At 40.3% G+C, this 17,185-nt stretch overlaps 1 protein-coding gene across 5 annotated transcripts in view; it reads left to right on the top strand.

Moving 5' to 3' along the window:
• HERC3 (HECT and RLD domain containing E3 ubiquitin protein ligase 3) overlaps positions 1–15,905 on the top strand; it is a 110,913-nt gene extending 95,008 nt beyond the window's left edge. For 4 of the 5 annotated variants that reach the window (XM_028505440.2, XM_036026613.1, XM_036026622.1 and 1 more), the window contains exons 24-26: positions 11,733–11,916; positions 12,134–12,236; positions 14,150–15,905. In XM_028505440.2, the coding sequence (XP_028361241.1) occupies positions 11,733–11,916; positions 12,134–12,236; positions 14,150–14,358 (496 nt within the window). In that variant the 3' untranslated portion in view covers positions 14,359–15,905. The remainder of the gene's footprint in view (positions 1–11,732; positions 11,917–12,133; positions 12,237–14,149) is intronic. The other variant, XM_036026629.1, reaches the window with a different exon arrangement.
• Positions 15,906–17,185: the final 1,280 nt, after the last annotated feature.

Genomic DNA, 17,185 nt, shown 5'->3' with positions numbered 1-17,185 from the left:
ATGGTTGAGGCATTCCATGGTTTAGCTTCTGCTCTCTGGGTCTTGCCTGTGATTTGTATCTGAGAACATCAAGTCTTAAGTAGCCAGTTCCTGTTCTCTAATAGCAAATTAAGTAGACCTTAGTTCCTTATCTTGTTTATTAAACCAAAATGATAGCTTCCTGAATAAGGATGAAGGCACATATTTTAGATTTGGAAGACAAGTGTTCATGCCAAGGATTCCTCAGGAATGCTTTCAAATTCAGTGTACTGATTTCATTGCTTTTCTTTTACTATTTGGGACTTTCTGAAGCTTTCCCGTCAAGCATATGAATGTTAGGATATTACCTCCCAAAATATATTTGGTGCCATCTTTTGGCTCTTGTGAGTATTAAGTTAGTTAATGATGTGTAAAGCACTTAGTGCCGACACATAGCAAATGTTTGATAAGTGTTTTAATTTTTTAAACAAAATAATTTATTAATATGCAGTGATAACCTGCAATAATAATACTCTCTTACAGAAAATGACATCTTTGTGTTTTTCTCCAAAGAAAGTGACCATTTACAAAAGACCCAGTATACCGCCATGGGCAAGCATCCTAGTGTTTTTGTGTACTTGTGATTCCTGTCGTTTAGTTTACTTTCTTAATTTCATTCCAGTTCATTTACTTTGCTCTTCCCTATTACCATTTGTGGTTACTGAGTCTTGTGGTTAAGGCTGAACCCTGACTCGCCCCCACTAGGTTTGGTGGTACATCATCCCTTGTTGGCTGCAGCTTCCCTGAGGTTGGGAATGCTTGATCTCATTTTAAAGATAAGGAACTTAGGAACAGAAAAATAAAGTGAAGGAACTATTCTGTGACTATATGCATCACTGAGTGGCAGAATCGGGGCAGAAAGCAGGCCTCTGACTGCTCTAGTACAGAGATGTGACAGACTTCAAAGCAAATTTTTAATCAGTACACCTGGCAGCTTGTCTGAGACAACCAGGATATGCTTACTCATCTTTCAGGGTTTTTATGTTCTCATCTTAAAAAATCTTAAAATTTAGTGTTAAGCTACGACATTTTTTAAGTTTGTTTTATTGAGATATAACTTATGTATAATAAAATTCACCCTTTTTAGAGTGCTTTGACAAATACAGTCACTACTATAGCAGTGGAGGCTAGAATAATAATGTGATCCCCCACACAGATTCCTTCATGGTCCTTCCCTTACTGCTACCCTGGTGGTTGTCTGTCTCTATAATTGTGCCCCCCGCATCCCCCAAGTATCATGTAAATGGAATGATATGTATGTAGCCTTTTTCACTAGGCATAATGCATTTGTGATTACTTTGTGGTGGTATTTACATTAATAGTTTGTTTCTTTTCATAACTGAATATTATTCCTATTTGAGTTTCCAGTTTTTTTGTGATTATGAATAATGAATGCTGTAATGAACATTCACTTACCAGTTTCTGGGTGAAAGTAAATTTTTATTTCTCTTGGGTAAATACTTAGAGATAGTAAATGTAGGTTTAACTTTTTAAGAAACTTCCACACGGGTTGGCGAAGTGGCTCTATCAATTGCGTTCACACGAGTAATTCATGAGAGTCGCATCTGCTCCAGACCTTCACCAGTGAGCACTGTTGCTCACCACCCCAGTCTGGTAGCAGTGCAGGCACACTCACTGGTTAGTGACGCTGAACATCTCCGAGTGTGCGTATTTACCACCCATAGATCTTCCTTAGGTCTTTTCCTGTTTTCACAATTGAATTCTTTGCTTTCTTATTAATTTTTAAATTTTTTTTATATGTTCTGGATACAGGTCCTTTGCAAGATGTTTTGTAAATATTTTCTTAAAGTATGTGGCTTGCTTTTCCATTTTTGTAATGATCTTCAAAAAGCAGAAGTTTTAAGTTTTGATAAGTCCATTTTATTTTATTTTATGCATTATGCTTTTGGTGCTGTGTCTAAGAAATCTTTGCCAAATCCAAGACCATAAAGATTTATTTCTGTAGTTTCTTTTACAAGTTTCTTAATTTTAGGTTTCACATTTAGGCTATGGTCCATATTAACTTTTACATAGGTGTGAGATATATGGATATCATGTTGATGCAGTACCATTTATTAAAAACATTATCCTTTCTCTGCTGAATTGCTTTTGTAAATTTGTCAAAAATTAATTGACCATGTATTTCTGGACTGTCTGTTCTGTTGAAGTACGCCTCTTTCCTTTCACTCATGCCACACTTGATAATTTCAGCTTTGTGATAATTTAAACTCATTAAATTGGATAATGTGAGTCCTCTGACATTTTTCATTCTTAAAATTGTTTTGGCTCTTCTAGTGTTTTCAGTGTTCTACATAAATTTCAGAATTAGTTTAACAATCTTTTTAAAAGACCTTCACTACAATTTGGATTTAGACTTTTAAAAACCATTGGCAATGCACATAGTACCTGCTCCTTTAAATTTGTGCTTAAAAATTGTCAGCTTAACATTTGCCTCCTTTTGTGGGTTTTATGGACTCTAGTGAATGATTGGGGCTACAGTTATTATATATATATACAGTATATATATATATATTATAACTGAGCTATTTATACTGTGAAGCCTTTATCTCAGCATATTGTAATTTCTCATGCATCTGTCACATTGGAAATGAAAAGAAGCAAGGTAGGTGGAGGGGAGGGCACTTTGTTAGGGAGTTGGGAACATAGGTCTGTACTCACATCTGGCTTCAATTTCTGCCTCTGCCTATGTATTAGTAGTTTGTCTTGGATTCAGTAATAAAATTGGAGTAATGATTATATCAACCTCAAGAGGCTTTTTGTGTGTGTTTATTTTATTGGGACATAATTCTCATCCCATAAAACTTATTTTTTAATTGAAAATAAATTTAATTTGTTTTATTTTATCGAATATGCTATTACAGTTGTCCCATTTTGCCCCCTTTATTCCCCTCTGCCCTGTACAACCCCACCCACCCACATTCCCACCCTCCCTTAGTTCGTGTCCATGGGTCATACATGCAAGTTTTTTGGCTTCTACATTTCCTATACTGTTCTTAACCTCCTCTTATCTATTTTCCACCTACCATTTATGCTACTTATTCCCTGTTCCCCCATTCTGTCCCTCCCCTTCCCCACTGATAACCTTCCATGTGATCTCCATTTCTGTGATTCTGTTCCTGTTCTAGTTGTTTGCTTAGTTTGTGGTTGTTTTTTTTTTTTTTAGGTTTTGTTGTTGTTAGTTACGAGTTTATTGTCATTTTACTGTTTATTTTTTATTTTCTTTTTCTTAGATAAGCCCCTTTAACATTTCATATAGTAAGGGCTTGGTGATGATGTACTCCTTTGACTTGACCTTATCTGGGCAACACTTTATCTGCCCTTCCATTCTAAGTGACAGCTTTGCTGGATAGAGCAATCTTGGATGTACGTCCTTGCCTTTCATGACTTGGAATACTTCTTTCCAGCCCCTTCTTGCCTGTAAGGTCTCTTTTGAGAAATCAGCTGATAGTCTTATGGTAACTACTTTGTAGGTAACTGTCTCCTTTTCTCTTGCTGCTTTTAAGATTCTCTCCTTATCTTTAATCTCAGGTAACTTAATTTTGATGTGTGTTGGTGTGTTCCTTCTTGGGTTCAACTTCTTTGGGACTCTCTGGGCTTCCTGAACTTCCTGGAAATCTATTGCTTTTGCCAGATTGGGGAAGTTCTCTCCATTACTTTTTCAAATAAGTTTTCAATTTCTTGCTCTTCCTCTTCTCCTTCTAGCACTCCTATGATTTGGATGTTCGAATGTTTAAAGTTGTCCTGGAGGTGCCTAAGCCTCTTCTCATGTGTTTGAATTCTTGTTTCTTCATTCTGTTCTGACTGAACATTTATTTCTTCCTTCTGGTCCAAACTGGACCAGACCGTTGATTTGAGTCCTGGGCTCCTTTCCATCACTGTTGGTTCCTTGTACATTTTTCTTTATTTGACTTTTCCTAGCCTACACTTTTTCCTCAATTTTTCAACCATATTTAATCATTTCTGTGAGCATCCTGATTACCAGTGTTTTGAACTGTGTATCCAACAGGTTGGCTATCTCTTCATCTCTTAGTTGTGTTTTTTTTCTGGAGCTTTGATCTGTTCTTTCATTTGGGACTTTTTTTTTGTCTCCATGTGCCTACTGCATAGCAAGGGGCAGAGTCTTAGGTGTTCACCAGGACGGGGCAACCCATGTCACTACCTTGTGATGCTGTATGTGGGACAGGGGTCCAAGAGGGAACAATCCTGCTTGCTCCACTCTCTGCCAGTTTTCAGTCACTTCCCTCGCCACCCACAAGCAAATTGGGCCCTCCTGGTGCTGATTCCCATGTGGGTGGGCCTGTGTATGTTCTGGGACCCTATGGGTATCTCCAGCAAACTCTTTTGTGAGGCTGGTAGTTTCTCCTGCCACCTCAATCCCCATGGACTTTTTCAGTCAGAGGTTTTGAGGCTTTATTTCCTTACACTGGAACCCTGGGTTTCAGCCTCACTCCCCACGGTCTGTCTTGCTTCCCAGTTGTTCCTCCCAGTTTATCCACATGCAAATGTGGGACCGCTGGTCTGCTAGCCCCCACCTCACCTGGTCTTCCACCTGCTGCCTTGCTGTGAGTCCTTTCTTCCTGGCTGCCCGTCTCTGCGCCTCCTGTTGTTCTGGATGAATGTTTATTCTTTATCTCCTTGGTTGTCAGACTTCCACATAGTTTGATTTTCTATCAGTTCTGGTTGTTTTTTGTTTTTCAATTTGTTGTTGTCCTTCTTTTGGTTGTGTGAGGAGGCATAGTATATCTACCTAAGCCTCCGTCTTGTCTGGGAGTCCTTATCCCATAAAACTTATTCAGAGGGTTAGTTTTGAATAACTGGGATAATGTATGTCTAAGAACTTATTGTAATGAACAGCATTTAGTAAACACTCCATGACCATTAATGATCATTATCAAAGAAAAATTAGTGTTGTGAGCAATACTAATTGAAAGGTAGAGATTAGAGCCTATGTATTAGTTTACTAGGGCTGGTATAACAAAATACCACAGACTAAGTGGTACTTTGTTACCACTTAGTACCAATAGAAATATATTGTCTCATAATTCTAGAAGTTCAAAATCAAGGTGTCAGCAGTGTTTGTTTGTTTGTTTGTTTTCTTCCTTCCCCTGAGGGAAGGAACAATTCCAGGCCTCTCTCCTCGGCTTGTAGATGTCTTCTCCTTAGGCCTCTTCCCACTGTGCATGTCTGTGTCCAAATTTCCCCTTGTTACAAGGATGCCAGTCATATCAGATTAGAGCCTACCTCAATAACCTCATTTCAACTTTATTACCTCTGTAAAGATCCTATCTGCAAGCAAGGCCACCTTGTGAGGTACTAGGATTAGGGTTTCAATATATGAATTTTAGGGGGACACAGTGCAACCCGTAACACTCCACCTTTTGGCCCTCCCAGATTCATGTCCTTCACCCATAAAATACATTCACCCCATTCTAACATCCTCCAAAGTCTTAACCCATTCCAGCATCAACTTTGAAGTCCAAAATCTCATGTGTGATGGTTAATTTTATGTGTGAACTTGACTGGGCTATGCGGTGCCCAGATATTAGGTCGGACCTTACTCTGCATGTGTCTGTGAGGGTGTCTCTGGACGAGATTAACATTTGTAAAGCAGATTGCCCTCCTTGATGAGTGTGGGTCTCTTCCAATGAGCTGAAGGACTGAATAGAACAGAGAGGCTGAGTAAGAGGCTCTCCTTCTGCCTGACTGCCTTTGAGCAGGGACATCAGTTTTCTCTTGTCTTCAAACTCTTACAGAAGCATCAGTCCTCCCTGGGTCTGCAGCCTGCCTGTCTTTGGACTAGAACTACACCATCAGCTCTCCTGGGTCTCTAGCTTGCTGACTGTAGATCTTGGGGTTCATCAGTCTCCATAATTGCATGGGCTAATTCTTTATAATCTCTCTCTCTGTCTCTCTTTCTCTAACATTTATATACGTAAATATGTATATATGTGTATACACACATACATACATACTACTTGTTTTGTTTGTCTGGAGACCCCTAATAGATCACTGAAATCAGGTATGGGTGAGACTCTGGGTTTGATTCACCCTGAGGCAAAAGTCTACAGCTGCGAGCCTCTGAACCAGACATATTATCTGCTTCCAGATGCAATGGTGGGACAGGCACAGGGTAGACATTCCCATTCTGATAGGAAGTAGTCGGAAGGGGTAGAAGGGGTTACAGGTCCCAAACGAATCCCAAACCTAGCAGGGTAAATCCATTATAGGTTTGGAGAATAATCCTCTTTGTCTTCATGCTGTCCTCTGGTCCAATGGGGTGGTGGCCCTGTTCCCAGACCTGTGCCCACAGTGGTTGTGTCGTCCTGCTGGACTGCCATCGGCCTTCGGGGCTCTTCTTCCCTTTTTTTGAAAGCAGCACCTGTTTGCAAACAGTTAGCTGTGTCGGCTCATTTTATCCCTGTGGGGTCCTGTGAGTCCAATAGCCTTTTTGCCTGCCTTCATTTCATCCCGCCTCTGTCCCTTCAGTGCAAGCTGGCAGTGTGTCTGCTGGTATAAAATTCTCAAAACGCTTATTGGTCTCAGGCAATTTGCATGGGTCCAAACTCACTTCTACATTTTTAGGTACTTGGTATTGTAGTATCCCACTTCTGGTACCAAAAGCTGTACTTATCAGGGCCTGCTTTCTTTCTGTTTTCTCTCTCTCTCTCTCTCTCTCTCATCATCTCATCATTGATAATTTTGAGGAATCTGCTCACATGGTTGTAGAGCTGACCAATCAGAATTCTGCAGGGCAGGCTGGTAAGCTAGCAGCGCTGGCAGTAATAGTTGTAGTCGTGAGTCCGAAGGCAGTCTGGAGTTCAAATTACTTCTTCCTCTTTGAGGTCTTCTTTTCAGTCTTCTAAGGCCTTCAGCTCATTGGATGAGGCCCGCCAACATCATGAAGACTAATCTCTTTTCCTTGAAGTCTACTGATTTAAATGTTAATTATGTCTAGGCCTAACCTGCAGGGCTCAGTTGGTTGAACTTTGTCCTAAAACGTGAATGGTCACTGGTTTGATTTCTGGTCAGGGCACATGCCTGGGTTGTGGGCCTGGTCCCAGGTTGGGTGTGTGCAAGAGGCAACTGATTGATGTTTCTCTTGCACATTGATGTTTCTTTCTCTTTTTCTCCCTCTCTTTCCCTCTTTCTATAAATAAACAAACAAACAAATAAATAAATATTAATGACATCTAAAAAACACCTTTATGCCCTGGGGTCCTGGCTGGATGGTTCAGTTGGAGCATCATCCTGTACACCAAAACACCAACACATTGTGGGTTTGATTCCCAGTCAGGGCACATACCTAGGGTGTGGGTTTGATATCTGGTCAGGGTGCGTACAGGAGGCAACTGATCCATGTTTCTCTCTCTCTCTCTCTCTCTCTTTCTCTCTGTCTTTCTTGCTCCCTCTCTCCCTTCCTCTGAAATCAATAAACATATCCTTGGGTGAGAATTTTAAAAAAATGTTAAACACCTTCACAGCAACATTGAGACTGGTGCTTGACAACCTAGCTAAGTTGATATATAAAATTAGCCATCAGTTTCTAATAAAAAATCATGTTGATGGTACTTGGCTTAGGTAGGTGCACCAGAAAAATGATATTAACTTTGCCTGATGGGTCTCAGGAAATTAGTGCATTGTATACAGTGAGAAACTTTTAGCATCGATGGTTAACATGTACACTAGTCTTTATTGAATTAGTGCCTTTTATTTTTAAAACTGACCATTTATCCATTTTTAAGATGAGAAAAGAGAGTGTTAGTCGTGTGTAGAACATGGCAGAGGCTGGACTTCAACCTGCCCACCCCACTAATCCACTGTATCACACTGCCTGTCGGTTCGTTGTTTGTGTGTGCGGTGACTGTGTGAAAATTGCCGGCTTGGAGGAAACCTGAGACGTTCAAATGTGGTTTATGAAGTATTATAGCACAGTGAAGGAGAAGTAGAAAGTTTGTATCTTTATGATGTCAGATTTAAACAAATTATTTTATTTAGATATAATTGACATAAATCATTGTATTAGTTTAAGGTATACGACACACTGACTTGTTATATGTATATATTGCAAAATGATCATCACAATGAGTTTAGTCAAAATCCATCACCACAGTTATGAATTTTTTTTCTTCTGACCAGAGCTTTTAAGATTTATTCTCTTAACAACTTTCAAATATACAACACAGTGTTGTTAGCAGTAGTCACTGTGCTGTGCTGTGCTGTACATCCCCAGGACTTATTTTGTAACTGGGAGTTTATTCCTTTAGACCGTCTGTGCCCATACCACTCACCCCTTCACTCTGGCAACTACTGATCTGTTCTCTGTGTCTATGAGGTTGTTGTTGTTGTTTATGATTCCACATATAAGTGAAATCATATGGCATTTGTCTTTGACTTATTTCACTTAGTATTGTGCCCACAGGGTCTGTCTATCCATGTTGTAGTTGCACATCACAGGACTTTCTTTTTATGGCTTAATAATATTCCATTTTGTACACAACACATTTTCTGTATCCACTCATCCACTGATGAGCACGTAAGCTGTTCCATATCCTGGCTGTTGTGAGTAATGCTACGGGGAACACAGAGGTGCAGCTATCTCTTTGTAACAGCGATTTTGTTTCCTTTGGATTAGTACCCGCAGGTGAAATTGCTGGATCATATAGTAGTTTTATTTTTAATTTTTTGAAGAACATCCATACTGTTTTCCAAAGTGGCTACACCAGTCTGCATTCCCCCACACAGTGCCGAAGAGTTCCCTTTTCTCCACATCCTCTCCAACACCTGTGATTTTTCCGTCTTCTTGATGATAGCCATTCTGACATGTGTGAGGTGATAGTCCATTGTGGTTTTAATTTGCATGTTGCTACTGATTAGTGATACCATGTACCTTTTAATGTTCCTATTGGTATCTGTATGTAACCTCGGAAAATGTTTATTTGGTTCTTCCGCCCATTTTAAAATTGGATCGTTAAGGATCTCTTTTGAGTTGGGTGCAATCTTTGTATCTTGTGAATATTAATCCCCTAAGGGTACATGATTTGCAAATGCTCTCCACTCGGCAGGCTGCCTTTTCATTTTGTTGGTGGTTTCTTTTGTTGTGCAGAAGTGTTTTAGTTTAGTGTAGTCCTACTTGTTTATTTTTGTTTTCATTGCTTTTGGTGTCAAATCCAAAAAATTATTGCCAAGACCACATTAAGTAGCTTACCCATATATTTGCTTCTAGGAGTACTATGGTTTCAGGTCTTAAATGCAAGTTTTTAATCCATTTTGAGTTGATTTTTGTATATGGTATAAATTAGGGGTCCAGTTTCATTCTTTTGCATGCAGCTGTCTGATTCTTTTTAATTTTTAGGAAAAAATGAAATACAGAGAAGTGCAAAGAATAATATGGCAGGCATCTTTATATCTATGATCCAGAGTAAACAAATAGTATTTTCTTTAGATTTTTTAATAAAAGAAAAAAATTCTTGGTACCACTGAAATTTTCTCTACATCCCCTCAACCCCATTTTTCCCTTTCTTACACAGACAGAACTCTTACTATGAATTTCACATGTTCCTTCATGGTTTTATACTTTTGTATTCAATATGTGTATTGGTGCAAACATCTTTACAATAATGCTTTGATTTTTAAAAATTAACACACAACTATATATGTCATAAATATAATTTCATGTGCATAAATAAAATCTCTTATCTATAAACAATATAATAATAATTGTTACCATTTACAAAATAGCCTTCGTTCAAAGAACTTTAAGTGTATTAATTTATTTTTTATAACAGTTCCATGAGTTACTCTTATTCTCTCCATTTTACAGATGAACAGACTGAGACACAGAGAGATTTAAGTAACTTGCCCAGGAGTCAGGAGTTCTAAGTGGCTGCACCACTGCTGCTTATAGGTAGCATTGTTTAAGTGTTAAAAATCAACTTAAATAAATGCTATCATATTATACCTAACATTTTAAAAGTTTTCACTCAGTATTGTTTCTGCCATTCTATTCATTCTGATAACTATTGCTCTAATTAGTTCCACTCCAATGCTCTGTGTAATTGCAGTTCTGTCATACAACTATACCATCTTTTCTTTATCCATTCTCATATTGGAGGCTGTTGGTTCTCCCGTTTCTCCACGTTGTAAGAAAACGCTGCAGTGGACGCCCCTGTACTCGTCTTCTCGTGCACTCACGCAAGACTCTCTCTGTCTCATCCACCTGGTAGTAGAGTAGCTGCGCCAAAGGGCATTTATCTTTTAGTTATCAGTTATCTTAACTGTTAGAGCTATTGGCAGACTTCTCTCCCAGACGCCATGTCTCATTTTACAGTTTATATTCCCACTAGTGAGAGATTGAATATGCATACAGCAGTGACCAGATCATATGTAACAACAGAACTCTCACTTGCAAAAACCTGCCTAGGAAACCAACCATTACCTACAATAAGCAGCCCAGGAAGCCAGCCTGCTGTCTCTCTCAGTAACTTCTGTAACTGTCAGCATCAAATGGCCAGGACCTGATTAATAACTGTCAGCTTCTTCCAACTTAGGACCAATCAGAAAAAAACAAAGTGGGCATATTTGAAAGTTTCTAAGACAGTACATCTTAACATTTCTTATCCCAAGGGGAAAAACAACTTGTAACTATGTATGGCCATGGATGTTAACTAGAATTATTATGGTAATCATTTCACAATGTGTGCAATCATCAAATCATTATGCTGTAATATGTGAAACTAGTATAATGGTAAGTGTTGATTATACCTTAATTAAGAGTCACCCCAAAGAAAGGAAAAGCGAAATATGCACCCCTAACCAATCACATAGGATGCTCGCTTCTGCTTAGTCCACCTACAGCTTCTCCGTGCCGGCAGCCTCCAGTCCTGCACCTGAAGCCTTCCCCCTTTTCTACTTTAAAGCTTTTCCACCTTCTGCTGTTTTGAGTCTCTGCTAAGATATAAATGACAGTGGCTGACTCCTTCGCTATAGCAAGTTCTGAACAAATTGCTTTTCTCAGTTCTTGTTTATTTCCATGTGATTCCCATCATCATTTTATAGCTTGCCTTTCCATTAGTTTTGTATGAGCTGGTAACATCCCATCAGTATTCTTTGACTTTTAAGCTTACTCCAGTCCGCTGGGTGAAATGGGAATTTACTGCTGTCTTTTCGTTGACTGACCATTAGTGAGAGGGAGCCATTGTATGACAGGTCTTTCCAGAGGCGGTTAAGAGATTTATCCAAAGGAGTTATGACATTACCCTTTAAGATAGGCGAAGATACAAATATCAAATGAGTTAGCTTTATTTGTTTCTGAAGTGGGGGATAGCCTAGAACCATTATCTTAGACTTTTTCTTTTAAGCAGAGAAAGTTTTTTTTTCTAAACTAAATTTTAAGCAGGGCCATAAACAAGATGGAAACTGGAGTGAGTACCTCAGGTAAAACAGCCAGTAGTATGGCTCTGCCTCCCTGGCCTCCTCCCACTGCCTCCCTGCCTTCCCTGCCACCAGCTCACCCGACACTTTGTCGGAACCCTGGGGCTGGGCCATGACCTACTTAATGCCTCAGGGTGCCTCCTGGTATGAAAACTTGATGAAATTCCATTTTCATCTCTTGTAACCTCAGTGTAAAAGGGGAACTAGAGAAACTCTACAAGACTTTGGGCTAAGCATATTCTGTTTCTTTGGTTTTCTGACAGGCAGGAATTTGTAGATGCCTACGTGAATTATATCTTCCAAATCTCAGTTCACGAATGGTACACAGCATTCTCCAGCGGCTTCCTAAAGGTGTGTGGTGGCAAAGTGCTTGAGCTCTTCCAGCCTTCGGAATTGAGGGCCATGATGGTGGGCAATAGCAACTACAACTGGGAGGAACTAGAAGAGGTAAGCATACGAGTGCTGTTGCTGCCCTCCAAGGAAGCAGCGGCGGCCTCGGCAGGTGTGCCCGGAGCCTAGTCTCCTTCGAGGCGTGTGTGCTTCAGTAGGATGTGGAGGCCTCCTGCACCTTAGTGGTTATTTCTTACTCTCAAATGAAAGCTGTGCATAAAATGTCCACTATAATCTTCTGTAAAACTTTTTTCCTTTTTGTCTTTTGGGGCAGACTGCCATCTACAAGGGGGATTACTCAGCCACACATCCCACTGTGAAACTATTTTGGGAAACATTTCATGAGTTTCCACTGGAAAAGAAGAAGAAGTTTCTCTGTGAGTATCAGGATTCTCAATATGGCATTTGTCCACATTTTACTTTTGGATGCGGTATAGGATGATAGACCCTATAGGTAAAATTCTAACTTTTCTAAATGGTAATCGGTAAATAAATGTGTATACTTTGGTCTTAATGATATGATATCTCAGGCACAACACAGACTGTTAATCCATAGTTGTTGCCTAGGAGGAGGGGCTGCCTGAAATAAAGAAAAGGACAATCTTCAGTTACTCTAAAAACACTAGTCATTTTTATGTTAGTGATTCCTGTATCACATTGATGCAATCTAACTGGATTAACTTCCCTCCTCTCTCTAGCCTTTTGAAAATATTATGAAGTGTCATTTGCCAATATAACTTGGGAGATGTGATTTATAATATAGCTTTCTAATTGCGTTATAATTCATATATCACACAATTGACCCATTCAAAGTGGTTTGTAGCATATTCACTGGGTTGCAAAACTAGCAATTTTAGAACGTGTCCATCACCTCAAGAAGGCAGCCTATACTCATTAGCAATCACTCCCCAATTGCCTGCCTCACTGATCTGCTCTCTGTCTCTGGATCTGCCTCTTCTGGACATTTCATATAAAAGGAATTATTTGGTCCTTTGTGACCACCTGGATGACATTTGAGAAGGGGAAAAGGCACCTGGAGAGGAGCAAGAGGTCTAATTTACATGAACGAATTCAGCCTTTTAAGAATCATTGAAATCTTTGTGTCAGTGTATCATCAAGGTTAGAAATTAGCCAGTGAATAGTATAAAATTGTTATCCATATTAAAAAAACAGGATTTGATAAAGGGCAGTCTCTTTTGCTTTATACAATTGAGCATATATTAATAATGCAGGATTTACTCCAGATTCTCCCGCTCTTGTGGAGTAGGGCGGAGAGGAAGTGGGGATTGTACATTGCTTAATGAGAGCCCCGCTTCCCCTCCGCGCAGGTGTCTCTGCTCTCCAGAAGCAATGGCGTGAGAGTCGAATGACGGGCTAGGGTTTGCCAGGGGAGCTTGCAGGGCTCTGACAGTTGAGAGAAGCCTGTTCATGGTCCTAGGGATTTCCTTAAAAGATGATATTTTTTCTGTTCAGAGACCATTAGACGTACAGAAAACTTTATTAACCCTATAGATTTTGGCAAGAATGTTTATATATTAGTTTCAGGCAGTGGTAAGTGATTTGAAACCGACTAATGCTATCATGTGGCAATTTTCAGCAATTCAACCAGGAGAAGGTTATCCAGTGTTAGAAAACAGGGAAGGACAGCTGGGTCTCCCTCCTTTTTTGCTAAGTCACAGTGTATGTCACAAGAGTGAAATGTCTTATATAGTTATATAGTGTCACTGTGAGTTCTTGTTAGGAAACATGGAGTGAGAGAGACAGGGAAAGGAGAGCAAACAGACCCCAAATGGAAACCTGCTAGCCAAGGTGGTTTAAGCACCAGGTGCTTCAGATGTGAGCAGACCTCGAGGTCAGGCAAACTGCCACTTCCTGGTTCCCTCTGGGCCAGCTCCCCTTGGCCGGGGCCAGCAGGCCCTTTCCTCTCTGATTGTCAGGGAGGCTCACAACATGTATTAAGGGCACATGTTTGACTGAGCGCGTTTTGAGCATTGCGTGGATTATTTGTGTCTGTATCATCAGGGTCCCAAATTAGCCAGTGAATAGTATAGCATTCTCATTCATAGAAAGTCAAAAGAGAGGATTTGAAAGGCAGTCTCTTACTTCTTATGAATGAGCACATATTAATATTAATGATACACTTATTGGCACATAAAAGTGATTGCACTCCTCAAACGAGCCACATGGTGTCACGCTTTCCTCTCTGTTCTGGGAAGACTGCTGGGAGCAGCGAGCAGCTCCCTGCCGGTGGAGCCAGCCAGCCGGTAATGCCAATTCCCTTTCTCCCCAGTGTTCCTGACGGGCAGCGACCGGATCCCCATCTATGGCATGGCGAGCCTGCAGATTGTCATCCAGTCCACAGCCAGCGGAGAGGAGTACTTGCCTGTCGCCCACACTTGCTACAACCTTCTCGACCTTCCCAAGTACAGCAGCAAAGAGATCCTGAGTGCTCGGCTGACCCAGGCCCTGGACAACTACGAGGGGTTTAGTTTGGCCTGAGTCCCCCACCTCCCCAGGTGGCCCCAGATTCCCCTTCCTTCATCAGTGTCCACATTGCGGCCTATACAGAAAATCATGGGGAGTGAGTTCTATTTTTTTATTGTATAAGTGGGTGAGGGAATTTTTGAATCCTGAACCTGGTTGATGTATTTCTGGGGTTGTACACAGTAAGCAATCTTCTCGAAAAATCAGGGGTTGGGGATGAGGTGAAAAGTTGAATCGTGTATGAGAGGTGTTTTTGTTCTTAAACCAAATCACTGAGGGCCCCTTGCACTTGTGCATCTGTTGCACTCTGCTGGATAAAATGGCAGTGGATCTTTAAGCTCTCATTTCCCAAATGTCTCTCAGTCCTGATTTTGCTCACACTGCTTCCTGTCCTTCTCTTGTCATTCTCCTCTGCAAGAATGATTTTGACTGATCTGTCCTTTCTTAGCTGCACATGCAGAATGTCTCCTCTCTCTGCAGCCTTGGCAATACTCCTGACTTGTTGCAGCCGATTCTAAGGACTCAGGAAGAAATGACTACTTCAGAAATTCCCAGTTCCAGCAAACTGCATTTAGGTTCATTACTTTGGCTGAACTGTTGAGAAATTATGGGAGCCTTTGTGAACGTATCTTGCTTTTGAAAATGATTCTTGAGGGATCAGCAATCTCTCTATGACTCTGCCTGTTCCAGGGCTTCCTTAAAGATGCGCAGAGCTGCTCACAGTGGCAGCTGAGTGTGAGGTGGTTTTGTGGTTCATCCAAGTTCCTGTGACAACAAGGCGAGGCGACAGGCCCAGCCTCTTCTCTTACCTTGCTTTTGGGGCAAGTAGAATTAATTTTTTCTAAGAGTATCTTCTCCAAGAAAAGTAGAAATAATAAATTTCTTGCTCTGTCCTCTACTACTTTCTCTTTCCTCCCTCCCTGCCTTTTTTCATTTTCCCATCTTCTCCCTCCCCTACTTCACTTTCCTGCCACTTTGCCCTATTATTTGTTACCTGACCTGATGCTCCCTTCCTCCTCTCTCCTCCCAGATGCATGCAGTCTACTTTTTAAAAAAAGAAATTCTATTTAAACTATAAAATTTCTACTCATATTTTTTCTGCCCTAATTACTAAGACTTAAGGACATTCTTTATTATAGAAATTTTGTTTATTGCATTTGAAATGTTTGTTTACAGTGGGATTTCATGGGGGATTGTGTTTAAAGCAAACACATATCTCAAAAGTAAGGACATGCTCAACCTTCTTCATCATGGAGTAAGAAAATTCTATATAATCAAAGAATCCATGTCAACTTAATTTTAAATTCCTAGTCACTAGAGAAAAGACTTATTTATATAAAATAAAGTATTTATGAACCATGATATAGCATCAATCTCAATGAAGGAGTGTAGATTTTTGCTTTTGTTTCTTGTTTTTAAAACTTACTACAATTGCTGAATTGGTAGTTTTTCAGTCTTTATAATACAAGATTAAAAGAAGATATACAGTTATATGAAATATTTTCTATGTGTGTGCATATAGTTCAAAATTATGCAATAAATTTGGTGTTTTAACTTAAAAACTACTTCTTATTGTACTTGCAGAATGGGTAACTTACTTTCAGTAGAAGAATTGAGTCATCCATCCAAATGATCTAATAGAAGGTCAACTTTGGTTTCAGCCATAAGAAAGCACAAGCAAGTGCTGGGCAGATGGAGAAGGACAGCAGGGCAGGGTCCCAGGACAGAGGACGTGGAGGATGAATGGGATTTCTGCAGGTTGTGATGGATGAAAGGGCATTTCCCATGGAGAGGAAGGCCCGAGCAAAGGCTTAACCGTCGTCGTGCATACCTAGCAAAGGGCCAGGAACAACTTGCAGGGAGCATCAGAGAAAACAATACAATAATAGTGACTACGACTGGGGAGAAAGAAGGTAGGCTTAGGTTTGAGGAACCAGGCTAAGCACTGGAACTTTAATTTATAGTCAAATAATATTTGTTAAAGTGTCCAGAACCTTGGGGTGAAGGGTTGGAGGCAGTGATCTGACTTGAGCTTGGTTTTAAGAAGAAAGATGTAGATGCAGGCACACTCAGAGGAAGTGAAGGGGGAAGGGCAGAGCAGAAAAAGAGCCACTGCGAGCAGCAAGGAGCAAGGTGACAGCCGTGGCGAGACAAGGGAGAGCACAGACAGAGAGAAATGGGTGGATGTGGAGGCAATGGAGCCTTACAGGAAAGGAGAGAGGAAGGTGGTCAGGGCAACCGATGCTCATTAGCCTACTCACACACACTGCAAGTGCGAGCGCGCAGCAAAGAAATGAAGGGATTTTCAATAGATTTTACATACAGTTATACTGTATTATTTTACCAGATATAATAGATGGTTTAAAAAGGTAGTCAAGAGAATAGTAGGTTTCCATTAATAAGTTGCATTCAGCGAACATTTTAGAGCATACATAAGTGCCAAGTTGGAAGGACAAAAAGAAAAAAAGACCACCACATTTAATTTTGAATGAAACTAGCCAAGTTATTTTAAGTTTCTGGGCCTTAGAATCTTCATCTGTGAAATAAGGGCATTGGACCAGATAATTCCTAAGGTCCTCTGAACTCTAAAATTTCATCACTGGGAACAGTGCCCGCCCACAGAGATGCCCAATAAATACTTCTAAATATTTGTTGCATGAGTGATGTTCTGTGCTGCTTCTAAAACACTATGATTTTTCTGGGGTATTTTATGTTTTCCCTTCATCACTTACTGCTTTAGAAGGCTCGTCAGATAAGTATTTCTGGATTAACTACCTACTTACCCTCCCTCTTTGGCACAACTTAGGAAGTTTCTTCACTGTTTCAAGTTGTCTACCACTTT

This window comes from Phyllostomus discolor, chromosome 1 (genome assembly GCF_004126475.2).
Source record: "Phyllostomus discolor isolate MPI-MPIP mPhyDis1 chromosome 1, mPhyDis1.pri.v3, whole genome shotgun sequence".
In the NCBI taxonomy this organism is placed as follows: domain Eukaryota; kingdom Metazoa; phylum Chordata; class Mammalia; order Chiroptera; family Phyllostomidae; genus Phyllostomus; species Phyllostomus discolor.
This window is presented reverse-complemented; position numbering and strand designations above follow the sequence as displayed.